This window comes from Pholis gunnellus, assembly GCF_910591455.1.
Source record: "Pholis gunnellus genome assembly, chromosome: 1".
Lineage (NCBI taxonomy): Eukaryota > Metazoa > Chordata > Actinopteri > Perciformes > Pholidae > Pholis > Pholis gunnellus.
The window spans coordinates 28,238,139-28,260,551 of record NC_136528.1 but is presented as its reverse complement, the minus strand read 5'-3'; the positions used below and the strand labels follow the sequence as shown (position 1 = coordinate 28,260,551).

The following is a 22,413-nucleotide window of genomic DNA, read 5'->3' as shown; positions in this document are numbered from 1 at the left end:
TGTGCAGCACACACCGCAGCAGCTCCGGCTTTTCGGCGAAAGGGCACGCAAACAAAGAGAAAGAGACGATTATCCATGTCTCATCCAGAGGCAGCACACGGCATGCCGCCTATTGTACAGCCTCAATGTGATGTTGGGGCCTTTTCACAGGAGCCACAAAAGACTTGAGATTATTGAGATCTCGCTGATAGCATTGTCGTTGTCACTGATACTAAGATATTGCAGCGAGTGTGAAAAATCTGTGCAACCGACCTGCGAAACAAAGCGACTGTTTTGGCAGCGACACTGAGCTTGATAAGAAGTGCCGGATAAGGAGAATAACAGACTTAATGCACATCAACTGATAGGAAGTACTTTTTCCTCTTTAAACGTTGCCTCATCGTGCAGGTCGACAGGCGTTCCCAAATGTGATTTTTTATTTCAGAATCATGTCGAAGAATCGGCTCCTCAAAATCACAGAAAGCTCCACATAAGGGGGACGTCCTGTCGCCATGTTAGAGCAGCTAAATAAATAATGATTTTAACGGTTACACATCTCTGTTTATCGAGTGAAACATGTTTTTACACCAAACCGATTATGCGCGAAGTAGCAGTTGAAAGCGTTCTATTGAAAGCGTCACTATTTTCTATTACCTTTTTGATACAAATGAACTCTTTTCTTAATAGGAACAGACAGCAGATTGTTTAACACATCTTTATTTAATTGATATATTATGATCATGGACTCGTGTTCTCTCTGTTGCGCTGCGTTTTAATTGCACCTAAATTATGCTTACTGTTCTGTCTACGTCTACGTGCCACAGTGTGCATTCCATTTCCCCCTTTTATCTTCATTGTTCACAATAGAAAATTGTTGCGGAAGAATTGGAGAGCAGCAGTGTAAAGAAACAGTGAACCTTAATGAAACATACAATGAAATAATCCTTCAAAAACATTGTTACTGTAATGCTTTTGAAGGGCTTTGAAGGGGTGTAATTCCAGGCTTCAAAATAAACTATTTCCACATTTCCTATTGCAGGTCACTGTCACCATGTTGCAGCTTTGAAATTGCTACTCTTTCATTGATAAAATAACATGAAATACAATTAGAATAACAGCGCCTAGAGTGACTGAGATAACACGTTGTAGCGACAGCGTCGTGGCAAAGGGCCACGCTCCCCTTTCGTCACATAAAACGGAAATTACTTCAGCCGGTTTGAACTCCCTCTATTTACATAATATCCGTGTGGTTCAGCAGCACGGGTGGGCACTTATCATTGATACTGCATTGTGTATCATTCTAATAATTAAATGCTATGGGCGCCCGGTGAGCGTGCTTCATTTGGCCCGATTGAATGATTGGCACTAGCCGAGCTAATATGGTTTGGGTGAGCACACTAAGACAGTGGAGAGAGTAATGATGTCAGGCCCACGTCGCAGACTCTGCCCATGATGGAGTGACTCATTTCCTGTTAGGGAGGCCTGATTCCACATGGCTTCGTTCTTTCTCAACGCCTCGGCCCACGTCTGTGCCGCCACGCCACTCCGACTGACACCTCTTAACCAAACACAGCAAATTGAATAGACACGAACCCTCACTCCTCATCAGCATTCCCTGGGGAAAAAAAACACGGGCGTCACCCCGGCCCTGCTTTCCATGTAGAACAACAAAGGCACAGTTTGTTCGCATCTAAGATGGTTGCTTGAGGAGAAATGGGATTGCACATCAGAGCAAGCCGTGCTCTGTGAGCTGCAATGGTGATCTGGTTAAGGTAGGATCGGCGCTAGTTATTCTTGTCCGTTGCATGTGGTGTAGTCTGTCCAGGAATCTGAGGCCATTCAACTGAACACTAATACTGTTCTCTTCAGTGACTCAGTAGGCAAAATGGTCCTGATCTTGCTTCTTGTATATTCTCATGTGAAAGCCGCACAAAATAATAATGAAAAACCAAACATAATAAATTGGATTTATTATTTATTTATTTATGTTATGTATATCTATATATATATATATATATATATATATATATATATATATATATATATATATAAAATTCAGCTTAACCCCAAGCAGTTTTGGGGTGTTCTTGCTTCATTCACTGTGGTCTTGTTTTACACTGCAACATTTGAGTCCTGCACCTCTAAGGAAACAGTACAATCATAGCTCGAAGTAGAGAGAACTAAAAAAATGATTTTGTACAATATAACACAGTTGAATTGCCATACATCTTATTACAGAAAAAAATGCAAGTTAAATTTCTTTAAAAATGTATTTTACAAAAATTGGAAAACAATGGAATCTATATATCCAACCTATTTCAAAGTGCCACATGATATATATATTGAACTATTGACATTTTTACAATCTCTACTTACAACCTCTTCAGCCCTCTCTGCTTTGCTGTGTAAACAGCCTGCAGTGCAGTCAAAGTTCCACAGAGTTTTTGTCAGGCGAGTCAATCATGTTTTTTACAGGATCTGCTTAGTTTAAACGGTTTATTTGGGGCGAAATTTGAAATGCGTAATGTAGAATAAAATGTGTTGAAATATAATGTTAAGATTCAATTTGGTTGCTTTTTCTGATGGAAAGTCACGCATAATGTATTTGAGGACCGTCGGAAAGTTGATAATCCAATCATACTTTTAGTTTTCACAGCTTCTCGCCTTGATAAACGGTGTATTTGTTGCCGATCGTTTAACAAAGACATGCTTTTCCATCCCGCTGGCGGGTTTTGGGGTTCGGAGGGTCAGGACTCTATGGGGATTAGATTGATCGGCATTTAACAAACAAAATCTTAATTGGTGCAAAAAGGTACGTGACATCACCTATTTCTCACTGGACCCTGCCCACTTCAAACCAGTGAGTCGAGTGCAGAGGAAAACCGACGTACTGAATGATATTTTGTGTAATGACCAATAAATACTGTCAGAAAACAATGTGTTAATGTAGGTTTCTGTGACTTGATTGAGAAAATACATTTTCAGGGTCTTTAGGTATTTTTACACAGTGATACTTATGCCTGATATTGTGAAGTTAAAGATCTAAATAATGTTTCCATCAATAAATGTATTACATAACATACTCTGCATATGGAAGCATGGGACTCAAAGCTTAGGCACTGCAGCAGCAGCAACAAGAGGAGCTTAAGGCCAAAACTAGCTTTGGACAGCTGGTGAGACAACAAAAGTACAGAACTTGTACAGTCCAGTGAAGAATGAAATTCACAACCCAATAACAGGCACAATGAGGGATTCAGAGACCCATCTGCCTCCGATGAGGGCCCACAGTGAGATGACACTTGTGCCGGGCCGGCATGGGGTCCGCCGTGAGTCGCTTCCTACACAGGACGGACAAAAACTAGCGCCCTGTAATATCGATGGGTCCTGTGTGTTCTAAGTTTTCCTCAGAATCCAGAAAACTAAATGCTGAAAAATACATAACTATATCGTCGATTTAAGCAGGGCTTTCCCTCCGCTCTGTCCTGCCCGAATCGTACGGCGGCAAGGACAACCCCAGATCAGCATTGTGCCGCTCTCTCAGAGGACCTGCCCCGCTTCTACCTCCTGTAAATAGCACAATAAGGAGGCCTGCTTGAAATAGTCCTGCATCGCATCCTGCTACACCTCAGCTCTGAAGGCCAGGTGGCGCCGGGGAGCGTGTGTTCAGAGCACAGTCACATGACGGACAGCGCGCAACGGGCGTAACATCTAATAGATAGATAGTTACTTTATTAATCCAGCAAGGGAAAACATTTTCGCTACAGCAACATTTATGGTACAGGTAAAGCAATACAAATGACAGAGTAAAAAATAAAAATGGAAATGCACAATATATACAATAGAAATAGAGTAAAAGTATTAAATATTAAAAAAAATGCACAGTATATACAATGAAATGTAATGATATTAAAATGAACTAAACAATAGTGCAAAGATTTAACCAAACCAAACAAACAAACAATATTCTTAATGTGTAAATTACAAAGCAGATCGGTCGTTGCAAAGTTCTCCCTGGTGGCGGAAGAGCAAACTCAATCACTGAAATATTCATAACAAACAAGGAAACGGAGTTGGGCTCCCTCATCCTATACCAGACCATTACATTTCCTTTGTGTGCCTTGATTAAGTCAACAAATGACTTTTGCGATCACAGTGCGACTATCGGTTCAGTCATTTACACGTGCTCAGACAAATTAGAGGGTTTTTGTCAAACCAAGACATGAATTATAACGGCATGCGGTGAGGAAAATTTGTATGGCGGCAGATAGTGCGCAGGGAGCGATGATGATGAATCACTCTAATAAAACACAAACAAAAGCCAACAAGAGAGAGAGATCAGACGAGGACTTACAGCTCGGAGAGTTGGAGGTGCTGGAAGAGCTGCCACGACAGCGTGGTGAGAGGATTCTTTGACAGGTTTCTGCGGAGAGGAGGAAAAAAACAAAGCGAGGGTTAAATGGATTGTTTTTTATATATGAAGTATGTCATGTCTCCTGCTTGATGTCACGTCTGCTCTCTTTCATCTCACATCCTCCCTTTTATTCTTGTTTTGATGTGAAAACCCGAATAGCAAATCTTACCCTGGGTCATTTTAATTAAATTCATTTTTCTGTCTCAGTCGACATCATCCTGCTCTTAATATATATCCACAGTGCTGTCGTGCGTATCTGCAAGTTGAATAAACTACATTTCTGTGAAATCAAATAATTCAGCTAAACTAAAATATAATAAATGAAAGTAAAACAAAACAAGTGGGGAAGTGGATAAACGGGCCTGCATTGATGGCCAAAAAAATAAAAAGGCAAAGTGCTATTGACAGGAAAAGGGAAACAGGCCTGGTTGTGTCGAGCTTCAGGGCTCTGGCAACTCAATAAAAGAAAGTTGACTGCTTTCTAGTCAAATAATTAAATTGTCTTAAGGAACCTCCTGCGGCTCAGGAAGCCACTAAATTCGATAACAAATAGCCAGAGACTTACGAGTGATCCGACCAGAACCAGTTTAAATATGAAGGAAAGACATTTAGTTTACACTCTTCATAAGAGATACAACATGAGAGCATTGACAAAATCAAATCCTGTTATGCAGTCCAAGAGTATCTACTATCTGATCATTAGTTTTCTCTGACGTACATGTGCATGGTTTTGTCTGAATGCTCGGTTGGTGACTCACATGCTTTGCACATTACTGCACCATTTACAATACCCAATATCACAGCTCACAGTGTCTATAAGGCAACAAGGAGTCATCCACTCAGCCTCTAATCGAAGCGACACACGCAGGATATGGCATATAGTGTGAGATAAGAGACATCTCAGCAACCAATAGATGGTAAACGGTATACATTTCAGAATACAGCAAATGGGCGTATTAAACATAATGGATTACTCAGATGTTCCAACTGTAACATGCTATGAATGTGTTCAAAAGATGTAATGTCCAGGGTGGTGTAGAGGTAACTTACTAAGGCAGACAAAATACACATACAGATAATGTTCAAATAAATGTTAGAAACAATATGACATGAATTTGAAATGATCAACTTGCCAATGTGGATAAATAAACAGGAGTATATAAGCAAACAGCAGTTCATATTTATGGTATTTTCTATGGCAGGTTAATTTGTATGAAAGACCTATTAGACACTCCTGTAACCAGGAGTGTCACCATGGCAACAGGCAGCTGAGGATGTTGCAGGTCTTTTTTATTTCCTGTGATATCACACACACACACACACACACACACACACACACACACACACACACAGATAAACCCAAACAGGTATGTTTGCACAAAGTCACTAACACGCTGGTTAAATAATATTGTCACCTTGAAATACTTGTGCAACTGCATTGCTGCTCTGACTACAGGGATGTGTGTGAGAGTATGTGAAGATGCTGCAAGGAAATTCACCTCCCAAAGAAAACCTGCGGTCCCAAAGGGACAGTATTATACACAGAAAGAATACATTACAAAGAGAGAGAGAGAGAAAGAGAAAAGGTGGGCGAGCCAACAGCAGCTCATTAGGTGATGTAGAGCAGGGCCGCTCTGCCCTTTCGTCAAATCCCCCCCCCCCCCCCCCCCCCCCCCCCCCCGAAATAGACAGACAATTAGACTACAGCTCTCCAAATAGACACACGTCAAACGACAGACCTTATAAAAGATATCCAAATATACATAAATTAGACCCCAGACCTCTAAGTTAATATTAGAGTAAATATATTTGAACTTGAAGTAAAAGTTCATTTACATGTGTTCACTTCCTTTGCAATGCTGTGCATGTTCTTCAAACCTCGTCTGTATAGCGAGCCGTATGAGCTTTGTAAAAATAGAACTTCAAATTGACCCTCCGCTTTGCCACGCCCCCCTGCTACTCTGTCAGAGCTACCATGGAGCCCACGCTGGCGCTCCCTGCATACATGTTCTCATATTTGGAAGAAAACTAAAAAGGGATTTCAGAGAGAGTTAAAAAGATAAAGATAGAAGCTAAAGCCCACAAACCACACATGACCTGGCGATCAAGACAGAAGACAATGAACGCTGGTCCTGTAGAGCTGGTTAGGTCTTTATTCACTATTACAATAATCAAAAAGCAAAAGAAAGCAAAAAAAAAAATGTGTTTACATTTAGGTTTTTACGTAGATTACTACATTATTTTGTATTTATGTTATGTCACTCTCCCGGATACATTGAAAGCAATATTTTGACATTTTGGGAAATACGGTTATAGGCTTTATTGATGAGAGTCAGATGTTAAGGTTGATGCCACTTTCATTGGACAGAATGTGCAACAAATAAAGAAAACACTCCTCGTTTCCTTTATCCTTAACTTCAGATGTTATTTAGTTATGCTACTTTCTTATGAAATGCTCGTAGAGACACTGGAATACCAGTTACGCTTAGGCTAATGTAAGGGTGCTGCAAATAAAAATCACATTTTACTACTTGTAAAAGCAAACAAATCTACTTAAGACAGCAATAAACCTTTTAATACACATGAGCAAATGTTATTTTTACACCTTTTATTGTTGCATGCAGATAAGTGAGAGCGAGAGACCTCCTTCACGTCTCCGGCAGGAAGTGTTCCGTTTTCAAAGGTCATCCTTCGCATCTCGACAAGAAATGTCAGCTAAAATTGGATCGGAAGGGGTAAATTAATTAATAAATAAACAAATCAGCAAATAAGGCATCAAAGCCGACGGAATGCCAAAAGACAGGAGGTGAGGATGGGGCATTGATTATTAAATTTAAAAATTAGCAGTGGAGAAAATTAATTAGAAGCCAGGCAGCTGTGTTTCCAGGCCTGGAAGGACATACACTCACCAACAAATATATACAAATAGACCTCCACCGCTTTTACTACACCGTAAAGCAGACACAGTTGCTGTTCAGTCACTGAGCCACCACCGATCATCTCCAGACAGTGCTCATTTCAATAAGAAATTATGTGATTCACATGAAATTTTCATTAGGTTGGGGTGGAAAATATGCGCTACGGCGACGGATGTATCTGGGTGTTAATATTGATGGCGGCGGCGGTTCCCCAGCCGGAGGGCGATGAAGTGAATGCTAAGCCGAAACCCGGGTGTTTGCTCCTCTGCAGAGGAGGTGCGACTCCTCCCCCCCCTCCCTCTTTAATAATTCTGTTTGGCACAAATGCCATTGGGAGGGCTCGGCTACTCGAGAGGGTTGGCTAATTAGTGCAGCATCAGTGGTGGCTACTGTCTGAGTGTGGGGGAGCTCTGCAGATTGACATTCAGGACCACGCAGAGGAGAACCAGACAGCCACTGAGCGAGGTGTCGCAACGGATCAGCGGCGTGGACGTCGTGAAATGTAGTCGTCATCTGTCAAGCTGAGGAGAGGCAACTAATATTTGCTGCAGCGCCATAAACTAATTGCTTCCTTTTCTCTTTTTTCGCAGCATTTTTTTTCTAATTCCTGAAATGTCTCCGAGGCTGACGACTGTACGCTGCAAAAACAAACCTTTCTAAAAAATGAAGTAGAACTTTAAAATATCACGGGTGTCAATCTTAAAAGAAAGTTGTTTTGCTCCATTTTTGAAAAGCTGACATTTTAGAGAAGGGAGCTTTCTCTTACACGGCAGCCATGTGCAGTTTGTTAAATCATGTTGTATTAATAATATAAAAGGTAAAAGTGCTTTGATCTAGGCCAGGGGTGTCAAACATACGGCCCGCGGGCCGGATCCGGCCCGCCACGTCATTTTATGTGGCCCGCGAATCCGCCAGCAAAAAAAAATAAATGTAAAATCGTGCACGGCGTAGCTCCTCCCCGATCCGCGCGCACACCTCCACCAGCGTATGTGGCAGCAGCCCCCCTCTCTGCCAACGACCAAGGAGCAGCAGCAGCACCCCTCCCCCGCCGACAACCGGCCCTTTGGGGGTAACCATGATGCCGATGCGGCCCCAGAGCAACAATGAGTTGACACCCCTGATCTAGGCCATCTCTTGTTGCAAACAGGCAACTGGTGTGTACAATTCAGAGGATACTGTCATAAAGGGGTAAATACGGTATAACATAAAATGGATTCAAACCTGTTTAATGAAAATACACATTCGCTCTGCTTCTCTCTAACATCGACTGACGCAACACAACGGTTATTCAGCCTGCAGCCGAGTTCACATTCAGGCTTCTGTTCACCGGAACCGGACAGAAAAGATCCTTCTTTGGCTGGAAACCGAGAAGATTAAGTGTCTTCATCCCATCTCAAAGACGCCACATGTTATTATGTATTTAATATGTTGATCCGGCGCATAACACAAAGCCTCTACCGCTCATCACCAAAGGTATTCACAGTTGCATTTGCAGAGGATGAACTTACTGCAACCCATGAGACTGTTCTAGAGCTGGAAAGGTCACATACAAAAAATATCCACAGTGAAAGATACAAGTGTTAGCTGCTGATAAGATCTGCTCATGCACCACCCCAGCTTCCTGCGTGAGTCCGCCTGGTAACACTCAGAACTTATTTCATGCTTTTCATCCCACCCACTGCAACCATGCATCTCACGGTCCGCCGGTCCGATGCGTCATCCTCCGCAAACCTACATGTAATCCTGCCTGAATGCACATAGAGATTGAGTATCTGTATGTTGATATGTTAGACCATAACCTGCAATGCCTCTGTCAAAAGGCTGAAAAGGCTCATGGGAAATATCTTAGCTTCCTTGGATAATATCTGGGGGCTGACATCTCACTAGAATCCAATTCACATTTAAATGTAGACGACTGAGCAAAAAAAAAAAAGAAATACATATCATGTGAGTCCTAAAATATACCCGATCTAATCTTTAACAAAAAAATAAAACTTAACAGCTGTACCTCCTCACATCCAGCTTCCTGGATGTTTTTTTTTTCCTCTGCAGTATTACAGGCAACATTTTATTTCTGGCCTTTCTCCACCCCAACCTCCACCTTATGTATTGATGCGTTTATTACTGTTGAGTGTTATTAAGAGCTGATGTAAAATGTGTCTCCCTGATGCTGCTCAGATTCTTTGAGTCCTTCAAAAAGTCCTTCAAAAAGCGGAGTCTTTTCAACCCAATCTAATTGTAGATATTTGTATAACCGCTGTAATATGTGCCTCTCACTGAAACGTGGTAAAAGGTGCGGCTAAGGTTAGAAATAAATCGCTGTAATAGATATTTTGTATAAAAATGAAGAAAAGCTGTAAACAGACAGGACACTGAATTTGATTTCTGGTTACTATATTGCATCAAATGCCTTCCTGCATTGTAATCATGCAATGACACCAAAGTCAAAATGATACGGAGACTCTGGCCCCCGAAGGTTTTTCCAAAATCCTGTTTTGACTTACAGAAGAGGATCAGCTGTTCACTTGTCCTTTTTCTGATTTGTGCTAAAAAACAATCTCCTTTTATGGTTAGAAAGAAAAATTCCAGATGATTTTGGCACAATCTAACCTGGGGACACTTTATTTAAAAAGCTGACAGGCGACTCAGCGACTGCCTCATTTGTTTACAGTCATTAACTAAATGTCTGAAAAATCAATGAGGTAATGATTTATTAATGTCAAAATGTGGAACATAATTAACAACAGAATCATTTCCACGCAGCACATGAAGTTCGTCTTTACTCATACTCCTCCCTAGTTACACATTCAGTATATGTTCTGTCATCCGGCATCGGTGTCTTTGGGGGCGATACACAGGTAGAAAACAATAACCTGCCATCGCTGGTAAATCTTAAACTACTGGTTGTCCTCCATAGGTCTGTTTCCCCTTTGGTGAAACTCATACATCTGGGAAGACCAAAGATAATTAGTAGTAGGTCTACTTATATAATGAACATCAAATGGAACCTTTGTTCTTTGTTTATTTGGTTATATTTGTGTTTTTTGCTTTTGTTTGTTTCTTCACGTATGTACAGTAATATCTGAAAGTGAAATGTAAAAATTTATAAAATATTGTGTCAAAATGTAAAGTAGAAAGGAATGTATCAATGATATGTATCGACACAATAACATAACATCATTTTCCTTCCTTTGTTTGGAAGAGGGATAAAAATAGTCGATTCTTTAATCTCAGAAAGATCCTCTGGTTGTGGTATATGTGTGCATGTGTCGCACTAATCTCGCAGCAGAATTCCTCTCATCTGCCGTTAAACCTGTTTATTCCCCCTCCGCACCCGAGCCGGGTTAAATAACATGAAACTGGGACTTCTATCAAAGCGCCCTTGAGCAAGGTACATAACCCTCAGCTGTTTTAATGAGTCCAACTGTTTGTCAAACGTACGACGGCAGCTTTGGAGGATAAACGGCATAGCAGTCTGTATTATGGTTTCACGTTGATACGTTTTCAACTCTAGTGAAGGATTTCTCACCTCATTTTAAGTCGCCCCCCCACCAGGTAAATCCTCTTCTTGTGTCTTCCATTGACTTTGTATCCAATTGTGTCGCCTCTACAATTCACCATGTGGTCTGTCTGAACAACACGTACTCACTCCCAACTCGTCAAATACTGCAGCTCTGTCATTGCTCTACACTTCAAACTATGACGCTCCACAAGCCCCTCTAGCTTCAATTTTGGACTCACACAGCATGTCAGTTTGAGCTTATTACAAGCATAGTGTCTTTCCACTTGTTGCATTCATACAGTCTCAATTTTTAGGTTTCTTACGCAACAAAACCACTTGGTTTGGCTTAGAACAGCGTTGGGGTTTGGCTATAAATAAGTACGTTTCCTATGTAAAATAACTACCTTTTTTACGGAACTAGCAAAGTACAGAAATGACCTTACAAAGCTACGGTGAATAAGGTCCGCGTTGACTTGGTTTCACACGGGACATGGACAGCAGTGTCCTTGGTGAAAGTCCTGTGTTCGTTTGACTCATCCAACTTCCACTCCCATGCGCCCCACTTGAACTTTCTCATTTGCTCTGAGAGTCTAATGAAGACATGGATGAGTTAACATTGGATTTAGTTGACAGCCCGGTGCATCTCATACAGGCGCCAAAGGGTGCCTAGTGGGTATCAGACGACAGGTGCCAATAACCAAGCAGCGGCATTTGAAAGTTGGGAGTGAGTATCATCGTCTTAGTTTAGCATGCTAACATTTCCTATTTCGCACTAACACGTACAACTGAAACTGATAATTCTGCCGATGGATTAGCTTGTCGATATTTTGTCAGAAACCAAAGTATTGGACGAAGCACAATTTTGACCAAATGATGGTGATAGCAGAAAAGTCCGGGATCACAAAGGGCATGCTCCCTGAATCAATCACTATTTGAGAATAGATGACTTTGTCTTCAGCCCAATAACTCCTGTAAACGAAATGCCTCATGGTGACTCATGGCATTAATAACAGCCCATAATATCTGTTACTTTCATTCCAGCAACAGCTTCGAGTGACGTGGAATGATTACTTTTAATAAGGGCCTATTTCTGCCGTTTCAGTATCGTTTTATGAATCCTGCTTTCAGTATAATAACACCAACAAATTAGTCTCCCGGTAGTGGCATTGTTTGGCTGACTCAAATCTCTAAAGAGCATTTTTGTGCTGTTTCTGAGTGGATAGCAAAAGGTGGTTTGATGAATGAAAAAAGGGGATAAAGCGAAAAAGGGTTACGAGCCAACCGGAAAGGCACCTTATGTCCAGAATCACTGAGTCACTGAGTCAGGTTAGCACATCAGTAATTGGAATACATCCCTGCAATATCATCCGAGGTTTCAGTTTGTCAGTGCAATTAATGAAAGACAATATTGTACACAGTCATCCGGCTGATTGTGAGGGAGAGGTGCGAGTCGTGGTTCCAAGACACAAGAGAACGAAGCCTTTAAGCCATGACTCTAATTATTTTTTTCCTCCCAGATAGGGATGGAGATGTTAAAATTGACTGAGCAATTTAATGAAAATTGTCATCAATCTAATGAGACAAGCAGAGACTGAACTGCCACTGGGCTGACAGCAATGCCAAAGGTATACTTGAATCTTTTCGCCGTAATTCCGATTGCGTTCGTTAATCATGCAGATGAAATATGCGACGCCTCAGACAAAATTACGACGCAAAACACATCTTTGCTCTCGGAGAGAAAGCAGTGGCGGGTTTGCAGTGGAGTTTTTCTCAGTGGACCCATGGAGAGAAGTTCGCTGCTTGTTCAGCTGAGGGTACACACTGCCAACCTGTTCTGGCCTGCTGCTTTATGAAATGCCTCTCGCTGAAATCGATAAAATGTTAGAGTTGATTAAAACACCAATAAAGACACCTGGGAGTATTTTTCTAGATGACTGCGAGAAACACATTTTCAGCCCTTTCTACGAGGCCTTGTTTCTCAGAGTGCTTTTCCAGCAAGCAAGCAAGTCAACACAGCATGATTACAATAAATACATTCCATATTGGTATTTGTTTGCTAAATAGCAACAACAAAAATAACAGCGTAATGGAAAAGTGTTCTCCTCATTTGTTTGGGCAGAGGTAATAATGCACCTCAGGTCCAGGTCATTTCTGTTATTGGGTTCAAACAACATTGGCCTCCATTAATTTCCATCCATGAAGGTAGTCAAGGGTAAGACATTGAAGATGACCGTGTGTCTTTTGCCCATAGCAGGACTTAAATATGGGAGTAAGTGAGTGAGTGAGTGAGTGAGTGAGTGAGTGCATTTTAGTCATAATCCAGAGGTTTCAGAAAAGTGAAAGAGGCATTCCTACCATTTGGACCTCAATCTAAATCTACTGTTACCTGGAGCGGGCAGTCAGAACACAGTGCAACACATGGGCTTCTGCATGTGCCCATTTGTAATTCCACAGTCCAGAAGACTGGCTGAAGCATTGTCTCAGTTAATTAAAGCATTTCCACAGAGCCTCAGGCTTGGCCCCGGTTTCTGTCTTTGCCACAATGATTGTTTCTCCCCACCAATAACAGAGACAACTGCCATGGGAGCTGCTGGACAATGGACATAACTCTTAAGAGCACTGAAGGCTTCCGCAATCAAAGCTCTTATCACCTAGATGAGGACCCGGGGAATCCTGTGCAGCTGTCAGAAGCTGCAGGGTGAACTATTGGAGAAAACCTTAGTTTTTACTGCAGACTTACTGAACTCCAAACTTCCAAGAGGATTGGTTTGGAAAAATCGAATTTTGTTCACCCTTGCCCTTAGGGGCTATTGGGAGACGGCCTTTAAGTGAATTTAGAGTGTCTGTAGCTGTAGAACATTTAAACACATAGTTTGTAATCAAATTTGTGCATGTATTGTTGGAAAAGGTATTAAAGCAAAAGTAGAAATATCACACTGAAATAACAATGTCACAGGTAACACAAATTGGCTAGCTGCTTTGTAAGGCGAATGCACAGAAATGCTTTTAGCTGAATGCTAATGTCAGCAACATGCTCACAGTGACAGTGCTAACATGCTGATGTCATACCAATGCAACCATCTTGGTTTAGCATGTTAGCATGTCCATATTTGGTAATTAGAACTAAACACAAAATACAGCTGAAGGCTGATGAGTATGTCGGGAGCTTTGCTGGTGTTTGGTCGTAAAACAAAATGACTGGACAAATGGTGCTAGATTGGAAAGGGAAGGGATCACCAAAGTGATTGCAATTCATCCTGAGGGGAACATGAATGTCTGTGTGAAATGTCATGGCAATTCATCGAATAGTTGTTTTCAGTCTGGAACAAAGTGGTGAACTAGCAGACTAAATATGTTACTTTTTCATATTATATATATATATATATTGTAAAATATTGTCCCTCATCACACATTGGTGTGTGTGTGTGTGTGTGGAAAATTACTATAATACATAAAGATGGCCCAACAGTTACAATATGTCACTCTTAAGTGCAATAATTTCAATTGGCATTTAACTTCTGTGCTTTAGCTAATTTTAGCCAAACATTTCATCTGGAAAAATGGATTGCTTTGTCTTTAAAATAACCAGTAACTCTAGCTTTCAAACAACTGTAGTGGAATAGAATGTACAATATTCCCCGCTGAATGAGGTATGAATTTACTCCTTTATAGTAAAATACTGAAGTAAACATAAGTTACTTTCCATCACTCTAAAGCAGCGGACGTGTTCCACATCGTCACATATTACACCCCGACACGAATATACAGCGTTAGGTTTACAAATGATCCACTTGTGGAGACTGCCTTGTTAAAGAAATATCTACCATATTTTGTGAATTGGACATCAGAGACTGCAAGCATCACTGTTCATTTTATGATTTTGTGTACATCATCAATACACTAACAGCAACTTCATCTAGTTATTTTAATGCAGTGTAAGAAGATGAATGCACCCATCAACTATTGACACTTGTGCTTGGTTGCTTCCATCAGGAATGCAATGCCAATGCCACGTCAGTGTGAGACATTGCCAACCTAGCATGCTGCCAGCACTTTGTAGTAATGGAGAATCATTCATTAATTTCAAAGGAAGCCCTCCCTCTGTGGCCGTGGTGTAGCTTAGCCTCTCAGCATTCATCTCAAGATTACATTTGTTGAAGCATTTCTAGGAGACAAAACACGGATTACTGTTTGAGAGAAACAGACATATATAATATAAATAAGATCCCCTCATTACATAAAGGGTTATGTCATTTAGTACACTCCACGTTTCTTCAAATCTAGCTGGTTTTATGCCAGACTCCTGTGTCTTCTATAATAGGTTGTTCCTATGGTGATGCCAAAATGCTTATATGAGACTTTTATGATGTCCAAACAGCTTGTTAAATACAGCAACATGTAAGAGCAAGACAGCCAGTGGCCCGGGGTGTCAAATGTGTACGCTTTAGCGCCTTCAAGTATTTTTACAGTCTGATGCATGAAATGGGGACTGTCTCCACTCCTTCCTGTTTCATTAAAAGAAAAAAGGAAAAAAAAAAAATTGAATCTGAAGAGCAGTTTCTCCTTGACAGCTCAAAAACACTGGTCTCAAGGACACTATTTTCCTATGCTTCAGTTACTAACACAAAGATGCAAATTTATGGAAATGTAGGTAAGGGTATGGGGAATGAAGATTTATTGTCTAAGCATCTTCAGATAATGTGTTGTTATCGTTAAAGTGATGGCCTGCCACAGACACCCTTGACAAGAACTGCAGACACATAACATGGATGTGTATAGGTGGTGTGGCAGATGATGGGGGTCAGGACCTAAAGTTATACATGATAAAAGTCATCTATACATGAAATAAATGACTGTTTTTGTCAAAAACCTGATTCTGACTTTTTACATTGGTTTTCACTAAATAAAAATGTATTATGGTATAGAAATGTAAATGGAGCTAAACTGTAGTGATTGCTCTGTTAGCCTACTGCATTGATTAGGTATAAAAATGAATAATTCTTTTAATAATCAATTACTACCATTGCAGTTACTATTCTCACTGTCACAGGGGAAGTCACATAGACAGCTAACGCAGCAGAGCTACATTAAGCTAGCTGGTGAGATAGCCACAGATAGCCGTAGCTAAAACTAAAGGTAAATTTACTGATTTGTTGATTTAATTTTCCCCAACTGTTATCCCCAACTGAACATTCTCTCTATAATTCAGTAAATGATTCCAAATAATTAAACGCGGCAGCAGCTAAATCCTTTCATGAAGACGAAAACACTGTAGCTAACTCCTGCTAAAAGGTAGCTAGCTTCTTATTGTCTTATTATGTGATTTGTAGGCTCAACTACCTTTAAAACACACACTTAAATGCGTTAAATTCTAAATGCACATATTGTATGCAATTCAATATTAATTAATAGTAGTCGTATAGTAGTAATTTCTTTTAAAAACTTGTATTCAAATCAGAAATTAATATGGACAAGATGAAAGAACACATTTTGTTAACTGCATTTTCTCCCTCCCAGTGTTTGCATTCTTATTGATCAAATCCATCTTGACAGACTGCAATAGGCAGTAGTGACAGACAGTAGTCCCAATAGTTACCATAGAGCAATATTACAAAACTCAATAAGGGGTTACTCTGAAAATGAGCCACTATAAATGATGTCAAGCTAGGCAGCACTTCTGGAATTCTATATTACAGAAACAATCATATTAATCCAACAAGAGGCATTTTCTAAAATTCACTAAGGAACTGCATCAAAATGAATAAATATTCCAGAGGCAGTCAATTGGAAGTAATTACTTGACCAACTCCCACAACAATACTGAGAATTGCTCAAAAGCATAATAATAGCAGATTAAAGCAGTGGAAATAATTTACTCTAGTCCTGTAGTCAGATCCTGCCAAACGACGCCAAAAGAAATATACTAAATAAGAGGCGTTTAGAGGACTTTAGTAGCATAGAGTGAAAGCAATAATAGGGATTATTAAAGATGGCAGTTAACGCTGACATCAAATGCCTCCTCGCTGCACTGAGTCAATGTATTCTCCAAAAACAAAGGTTCTCCTTCTAAACGGTCAGTAAATAGAAGCAGAGATTTAGTGAGCAGCAGCTGTTTGTCAGCTCAACCAGAGTTGTCATGTCTAACATCTGCACAGCTGGCAGCTTCTCTGAGGCCCGTGAGCTGAATGACAATGATAAATTCAGGTGGACGGACCCCGTGTTTCAGAAACATAACCCTAGCAGGTGACATCCAAATCATTCCCACTCCCGCCAGCAGAAATGAGCACGGAGACATTCAGAACATGAAAAACGGCTCCGCCACCCAGCCGGAGAGGTTCCTCCCAGCTCGGGTACAGCTGGCTCCACTCAGTGGGCTGCAGGTTGGGCCGCCTTGCTCCATTAGCCTGGAGGATCCATTTATCCTTTCATCACGCTGCACTCCTGCAACAATAACACCATCGCCTTGCCATGCATCACACATCGGGGTGGCTCTGGTCAAGTGGCGTCTCCTCAGCGTCCCAATAATGGGTGATGGTTTAAAGAAGCTGGGAAGGGGGGAGATAATCATGTCGACTCAGGTGCGAGGGGGTTTAAACTCCTCCTGAGCGCTGCGGGGGCAAAGACGGGTGAGAGACGAAGGGACGAGAGATGAAAAGAATAGATGATGATGACACCACCTGGGAGGAAATTTACCATTTGGGGAAGCAGTTCAGCGTTTTTATCTCACTGAAACTGTCAGCTGCCTGCCCTGTTTTTGTGTAATCAGACAACAGCAATAACCAAATAAAGTTATTTTTGATTATTGTTACATTTACCGTTCTTTTTCTTCTTTTACTTTATATAGTCTTAATATATTAATAATTTGTTAGTATTGGACAAACAAGCTGTGCTCCTTAAAGTTTAGCACATGGCATGATTTTAATATTCTTCCAAGGAATCAATCGACAATTTAACAGCTATGAAAGCAACATATAGAACATTAACAGCAGCTTAGAAATCAAACTGCGACAGCCCCTGTTTCTCAATGCGCAGGCAGTCTGCCAGGCCGTTTGAGCTGATCCAAAGCAAACTTGAAAATCCCCAACCAGGGGTCTGTATGGTCGAGGGGCCGGCAGGTTGTTACATCGCTGTCTCGCAGCTGAGAAAGTGTTGAGGTGTATACGGTAAAACAGCAGCCCGGACTTGCTTGGATGATTGCCACTACCGCACAGCAACTCTCACCGTCTCCCAGCATCCCCTCTGCCGTAGCTGTCATACACAGCCACCTGGGGCTGCCATCTTGACTTGTTTTGACGAGGCTGGCTGAGTGGAAGGAGGAGCAGGGGCAGATGGTACTGTTAAACTGGCAGGGGTGACGTGGCTGGCATCGAGCCGGCCGTCCCTGCGAGTCTCAGACAGCGGGAAGCCACCTTGACCCAGCCGGGGCTGCCAGAGCTTAATTCCAATCACCCCACTGGAGACAGAGGGCCGTGGGCCACGCAGAACCAGGCCCACTGAAGACAGTTCAGACAGCCCGGCCTCCCAGCGTCCCCCAGGTCATTGGCTAGCACTCTGCCAAACATCCTATTAGGGATAATTCTGTGTGTCTTAGTTCAGTTTCTGTGGCACTAAATGCAACAACCTGATTACTATGAGCATACTAATGTGATTTTTAATGAAGAGGAAGCTAAGGGAAAGAGGGAGAGGGAGAGGGAGGGGAAAGGTTAATGTGGAGAAACCTAATATAAAAACAGAAAATAAGTCAACATTTGAACATGAAATGATGATGAATATATTCGGAAAACAAGACCAGTAGTCTAAAGCCAAGCTAGCAGCGCTGTGAGGCTTAGACACAGAGTGTGCTTTGAGCTAAATTCTAAGGCTACTATGGCAACATGCTCACACATCGGCTTTATTTCGAAGTGACTTAGTTGCTGTTGGGTCTGTACCAAAGGGGCGAACCGTCAGTCACATCGACATTGCCATCCACAGAGCCATGCCGTGTGCATTATAGAGCCATGTACTGTGCAAAATTGTGTGCAAAGCCAGTGGCTGCCTTCAGTAAATGCAGTCAATAGAAGTTTCAAACAGGCATGGCAAGACCACAATGGTGGTTCCCCCCCGCTGGACTCACTTTCTTGAGGAATATATGAAAACAGGCCAATAAGGAGGAAAAGAACAATCAATATCTACAATATCAACCCGACGGCATTTATTCCCCCATGGTGGTCTTATAGTGAACTATTGTTAAAAAAATATATGGCTTAATATGTTGAGCATTTCTTGGATTTGTGAAAAGAGCAGAAAGCAGCATCAAGCTGTGCAGGAGGACGTGTGGTGAAGCTGGTGTGTACTTTCACACAGGAACACCATTCAAACCAAAGGCCAGAGCAATTCTCTCTCTAGTCTGAGTTAGCTAGTAAGCCAACTGTGAAGCCAAGGAAGGCTATGCCAATGTTTCACTCTACGCTGACATGACTTAATTAAAGTGCCATAGCCTTTTCTTTAACTTCTTCAGGTTTAATTGGATCATTAGCAGAACAGATTTAACTACTGCCAGAGCCGAATGGTTTGCATTAAATCTGCACCTGGAAAACTTGGTTGGATATCAAAAGCTGAACGAAAACGGAGCAGTTTGTCAAGGGGAGGCGGTGCAATGGACTGACTCTCACACTTCGGTCCTGATTGAGTTTGTTTGCAGTTGGTAAACATGAAACAAAACCCCCCAAAAATATACCAGTAAATATACTGTAGATTGTCCAGTGAAAAGGAAATGAAACCAAACTCACATTAGTAATGTTCAAAAGAGATTCAAATTGTTGGGGTTTAAAGAATAATCTGCATTCTGATGGACAACCACACATCCAACTCAAATTCAGTAGAACAAATAAATAATCAAAAAGCTGTAGAAAAAACTACCTTTCTACGTAAATCTCTCTCTTTCTGCACTCCTGTGCCTCCAACTGCTGGCTGATGTAAAGGCTAATACGCAGATAATATGAACAGATAATGCTAATGTTACTTTGAACTGGTCTCAACTGCTTCCGGTAACTGAAGCCATGTGCCATTTTATTTTTATTTACAGTGATATGAGGTACAAGAACTGAGGTGAGCGATGCCCAATCAGCATTTTTGTGACAAATTCACCTTTGACTGATTTAACAGTAATCCAGTGCATTAATCCCCATATTTATTGTTGTTCGTGTGGCAGACAACGTACATTTCCGAGGCACGATTCAGTTTTCAAACAGAAATTCAGGAAATACTTTGAATTGCCAAATTGACGTTCACTCAATTTCAATTGTCTGAATAAGAAAGATACTAATCACTTAAAAAAAAAAGGATGAAAAGACACAAAAAAAATAGAAAGCACACGTAAAAGGAAGCGTAATTAGGAAAGCTCCGATGTGGACAGTGATAATGACAGCAGAGTGTGAGTGTGTGCAGCGCAGCACACTCATGGTGACATTTATCAGAGAAGGCTCTGCTGATTACCAAAGGGTTCAGTGAGTCTTAAGCTGTGATTGCTAACATCACTTCAGAGTATTTTAGACATTTTGGAGAGAGGCAGGGAGTTTGCACCTCTCAGAATCATCACTGACTCCAGCCCTCTCATCTCTGCGGCTGCGATAGGAGGCTCAAATACAGTTCTTATCCTTTTTTTTCTATAAAATTGTGCCGGCTATTTTTGAGATCAATAGCCATCTAGACTGTAAAGCCGTTTAATGTAGAGTCTCAAAAATCCATACACACTCTACTGGCTTAGAGGGCACACTCCATTTGATCGCACTTTACATTTTGTCATGAGAATAACGGACATACAACAAAAGCACACTTTGGAATACAGCAGTGTAGAATATAATGACATAGTACAAATTAGAGCTAAAGGATTTAAGGAAAATATCTAATTGCAATTTTTCTGACCAATATCTCAATTTAAATTCAGTCCAAGTGAACTTCTATGTAAGCTCGCCCTGCTTCCTGTAGAATAATTGACTCATTTAGCCCACATGTATATATGTACATTACATTAGCGGGCATACTTACGGCAATTTACACTGTTCAAATTCCAAAAATGACATTACATAGTGGTATTATATTGATAACAGCTACTTACTCTGCCATTTACAACAATGAGGACAAATTGGTGGTCGGTCAAGTCTAACATTGTTCTTATACTGTACGTGAACTCTCGTCTTTGCTGTAGCTGCTTAAGCTAACGCTAGCTTCAGAGACTGACAGGATTCTTCACAGCACTGACTCCTCCAGGTCTCTACACAGACGTTTTGTAAACTCTAATAAACTCTTAAGCACATCATCTATTCATTTAATTGCTTAAGGGGAGATTATGTCAATGTATTACACCTGTTATTTGCTGTACACTCAACAACTGCAGAGCTCCCCGCTACTTTTCCACCAGTCGGAAATTATCACCCTGATCGTTAATGTAGAAAAGGATTTCCCACTCTGTTGGCATAAACAATGCGCCCACACATCAAAATGGTACACAATGGAGTTAAGACATTGTTTATGATGTAGGTTGCAATTTAAAATTGCTTTTTGGAAAATTACACTCACGATTCTGACTTTAAAACAGTTAAGTAGTAAGACATCTATGGCCAAAATTGTTTTAATAGATTGCAATAATGATTTTTGTTTTCTTCTTCTGTCCATTATAAAAGCTGAAAAAAACCCATTTCCTTTTTCCCTTTATCAAAGTCAGCCTCATCTATCTGTTTGTGTCCCAGGGAGATCAGACCACTACCACAGTTTCACAGCACCGCACGGCATCAGTGCATAAGAGGCCATAGGCTCCATCCAGAGGCCAGGCTGCAGAGCCCCCCGGCACAGTAAATAGCAATCTGCTCGGGTGAAATCCTCATCCTCTTGTCCAAACACATCTGAGGGTTCCTCGCCGGTGTCGTTTGATTGACAGCGGCCTGTGTCGGAGGGCTTGGTGCTGTGTACACCCAATGTCAGGCCTCAGCCAGACAACTGTCTGTCAGTTCACAGGTTGCAGAGTGAGTGGCGACTGATGTGGGAGGATGGAATGGGGTGGAAGTGTGACGGAGGGGGAGGGAGCCAGGAGCAAAGTACTGCCTCAGGAATCAAAGGACCTCATCTGTCCTCTGGGATTTGACTGCTGCTGCTGCTGCTTTTAGTCTCGGGCACCAACAGTTACCGCTGTGAAAGTGTGGAGTGCGATTACGCTGCGTGTTCGATCCCCCGCAACCTCAACTCGAAAGCGCCCCTTGGGCCGAAGAGGACGGAGCGCTGATGAGAAGCTCCCAAACGCCTCCTAAAAAACAATCCTTCGCCGAGATGAAAGCGGACTATTTTTCGCTGCTTTGTCAGCTCAGGTAAATGTAATGTTGTCTCGCCTCGATCATCCCTCCCCCCCCTTCGGTTGTTCACACTCGAGAGATCAAAGGCGGCGTCAGGGAAGGCGAAGGCAGCGAGGTGAGGATGCAGTGAACTGTCGGCAGGAGGTTTGAACTTGCTGGGTAGGATAGCCAGCTCAGCGCTCAGGGTTGCAGGCGCCATCGATCCAGTCACGCCAGTTGACATGAAGTCCCTTGAGACCGAATGTCCCTGCGCCGCAGATTAACTGAAGCTATATTCTT

General features: G+C 41.6%; 1 protein-coding gene across 1 annotated transcript in view; it reads right to left on the bottom strand.

The window, feature by feature from the left end:
• The window catches only part of ntrk3b (neurotrophic tyrosine kinase, receptor, type 3b), a gene marked incomplete at both ends in the record, with an annotated part of 193,860 nt that overhangs the window by 121,423 nt on the left and 50,024 nt on the right, over positions 1–22,413 (bottom strand). Inside the window, one exon of the mRNA XM_079165495.1 lies at positions 4,331–4,399. Coding sequence (XP_079021621.1) covers positions 4,331–4,399 — 69 coding nt within the window. The remainder of the gene's footprint in view (positions 1–4,330; positions 4,400–22,413) is intronic.